At 33.0% G+C, this 2,500-nt stretch overlaps 1 protein-coding gene across 1 annotated transcript in view; it reads right to left on the bottom strand.

Annotated features, from left to right (window-relative positions):
- LOC119574623 (ubiquinone biosynthesis O-methyltransferase, mitochondrial-like) overlaps positions 1-2,500 on the bottom strand; it is a 7,253-nt gene that overhangs the window by 3,302 nt on the left and 1,451 nt on the right. Inside the window, exons 3-4 of the mRNA XM_037921983.1 lie at positions 1,902-2,111; positions 666-792 (exon numbers count right to left, since the gene is read on the bottom strand). Coding sequence (XP_037777911.1) covers positions 666-792; positions 1,902-2,111 — 337 coding nt within the window. The remainder of the gene's footprint in view (positions 1-665; positions 793-1,901; positions 2,112-2,500) is intronic.

Below are 2,500 nucleotides of genomic sequence, written 5' to 3'. Positions count from 1 at the left end.
CTCCTTGGTAACTTGTGTAACCATCTATATATGTATACGAAATTAATAAATTCAAATGAGTGTGGACAAGGTCAGGGATAAATGCTCTCCCAGCATTAACACGCTAAAATAAGACAAGCAATTTAATCCTATCAATTTATCAGTCATAAAACCAACTGCTGGAAATCACAGATTAATCTCAGAAACGTGATCTCAATATAAATGAAGCTAAAAATTGGTCTAACGACGTGACATCTTTCAGCGAACTAGAGGAGAGTAGAGGAAAGAAAATTTATTTCATCCACGGAGACTGCCCAAAAAATTGATAAATTCACTGAAGAAAATAAACTTAAATTCCAAAAATATTATATGACAAACCTAAATATATACAAAGCCCATTCATATAATTCATATAGACTTTTATTATTCTATTTCATGCTTGAAGGTGATAGTTTTATCATTCATCAAATCTTTACACATAGTTTTTATCAACATTCTAAGCTAAGGAAGTAGGTATCTCATTCCATCTCATAATACATTATTTAAATAAAGTAATACAGTATCAAATACCATTCCCCAATTAGTAATATCTGTGCATAATGACATTACCAAAACACTATAGCTTAACATCAGTGATAAGCAATCCACACTTTTAAGAACAAATATACTCTTGAGAAAGACATTACCTCGCATAAAATCCCACCACCACATCCAACATCGAGAATTTTCAGTCCTTTTAAGGGAGTGGGACCCTCTACATACTCTGGCTTGGCAATACCAGACTGTATTAAGCCATCACAGATCATAGACACTCTGTAACGCAAAGAAATGTTTTGGTTAAAAGAGAGGGAGAGGGAGAGGGAGAGGGAGAGGGAGAGGGAGAGGGAGAGGGAGTGGTAGAAGGAGAGGGAGAGGGAGGGAAAGGGAGGGAGGGAGGGAGGGAGGGAGGGAGAGGGAGAGAGAGAGAGGAGGGAGAGAGAGGAGGAAGAGAGAGAAGAGAGAGAGAGAGGAAAGAAAGAGAGAGAGAGAAGAAAAAGAGAGAAGAGAAAAAAAAGAAAGAGAGAAGAGAAAAGGAGAGAAGAAAAGAGAAAGAGAGACAGAGAAGAGAGGAAGAGAGAAAGAGAGAGAAAGAGAGAGAGAGAAGAGAGAGAGAGAAGAGAGAGAGAAAGAGAGAAAGAAAAGAGAGAGAGAAGAGAGAGAGAGAAAGAGAGAAGAAGAGAGAAAGAAAGGATGGATGTGATGGATAGAGGAAAGAAAGAGGAGCGTAGAGAGAGGATGAGATGCGAGAGTGGAAGTGGTGTGGAGAGATGGGGAAGTAGGTAGGATGTAGTATAGATGATAGGAAGTAAGAAATGATAATGAGATGATAGAATGAGAGAATGTAATGAAAGATAGAGTTAGTGTTTGTGTTTGTTGTGTGTGTTTTTATTTATTTTGTTTGTTGTTTTTTTGTGTGTTGTTATGTGTATTATGTATATTATATTATAGATATGTAATATGTATATTTATAGTATATGTATATGTATATGTATATGTATATGTATATATTTTATATATATATATATATATATATATATATATATATTATATATATTATATATATATATATATATAATATATATTATATATATACATTATATATATATATAATTTATATATATATATAATGATATATATTTATATATATATATAATGATATATAAATATATACATATAAATATATATAAATATATATATAAATATATATAAATATATATATATGAATATATATACATTTTATTTATACATATACATATTAATATATATATAACAGCAAAAAACTCCAATAAATACAAAGGCAAAACAAGACAAAAAAAAGTGGTAATAAATGTATTTATCTTTTAGCGCATCAAAACAACTGGAAGCTGGAAACGTCAACCAACCTTAATTTATTCAGGGAATGGAGGGGCTTGCAGTCGCCATGAGGGTCCCACCACGAGCTTGCCATTAACCTAAACTTTGCCACCTCCTCTTCAACATACGTAGTTTCTTTGCCATTTCCGGCTGTGAAATCTGTGTTCTCGTCTTGAATACTTTGTTCATGTTGTTGGAAAGTTGACATTGATGTAGATACTTCTCTGGGTATACTGCTCCTGCAAAACATTTTTTTTGTTAAACCCATGTTGCCGTATTCACTGTAATTATGTTTTGTGAAGTGTCTCTGGACATAGAGGAGTCCACAACTGCTTAGCCACAAAGGAGTCAATTAGCTGACATTATGACCTTACCTGATGTCACTGTTCCTTAACTTTTTACTAATGCTTTCAACATCAATGCTGTTACTTTTATTTTTGACATCATAACTATTATAATGTCATTGACATTAATTACTAACAGCAATATAAGATACAAGAAAATATTTTAAAAATCAAGGCAAAGGGTAAATAGCTGAGATACTGGGAATGGCATGTGTGTGTACATGCCATGCCCAGTGGCATTGGGTTAAATAGTTTTCAACAAAATGCTATGAAGACTCAATACT

This window comes from Penaeus monodon, chromosome 6, assembly GCF_015228065.2.
Source record: "Penaeus monodon isolate SGIC_2016 chromosome 6, NSTDA_Pmon_1, whole genome shotgun sequence".
Classification (NCBI taxonomy): domain Eukaryota; kingdom Metazoa; phylum Arthropoda; class Malacostraca; order Decapoda; family Penaeidae; genus Penaeus; species Penaeus monodon.
The sequence above is the reverse complement of the archived record's forward strand: the minus strand, read 5'-3'. Positions and strand labels throughout refer to the sequence as shown.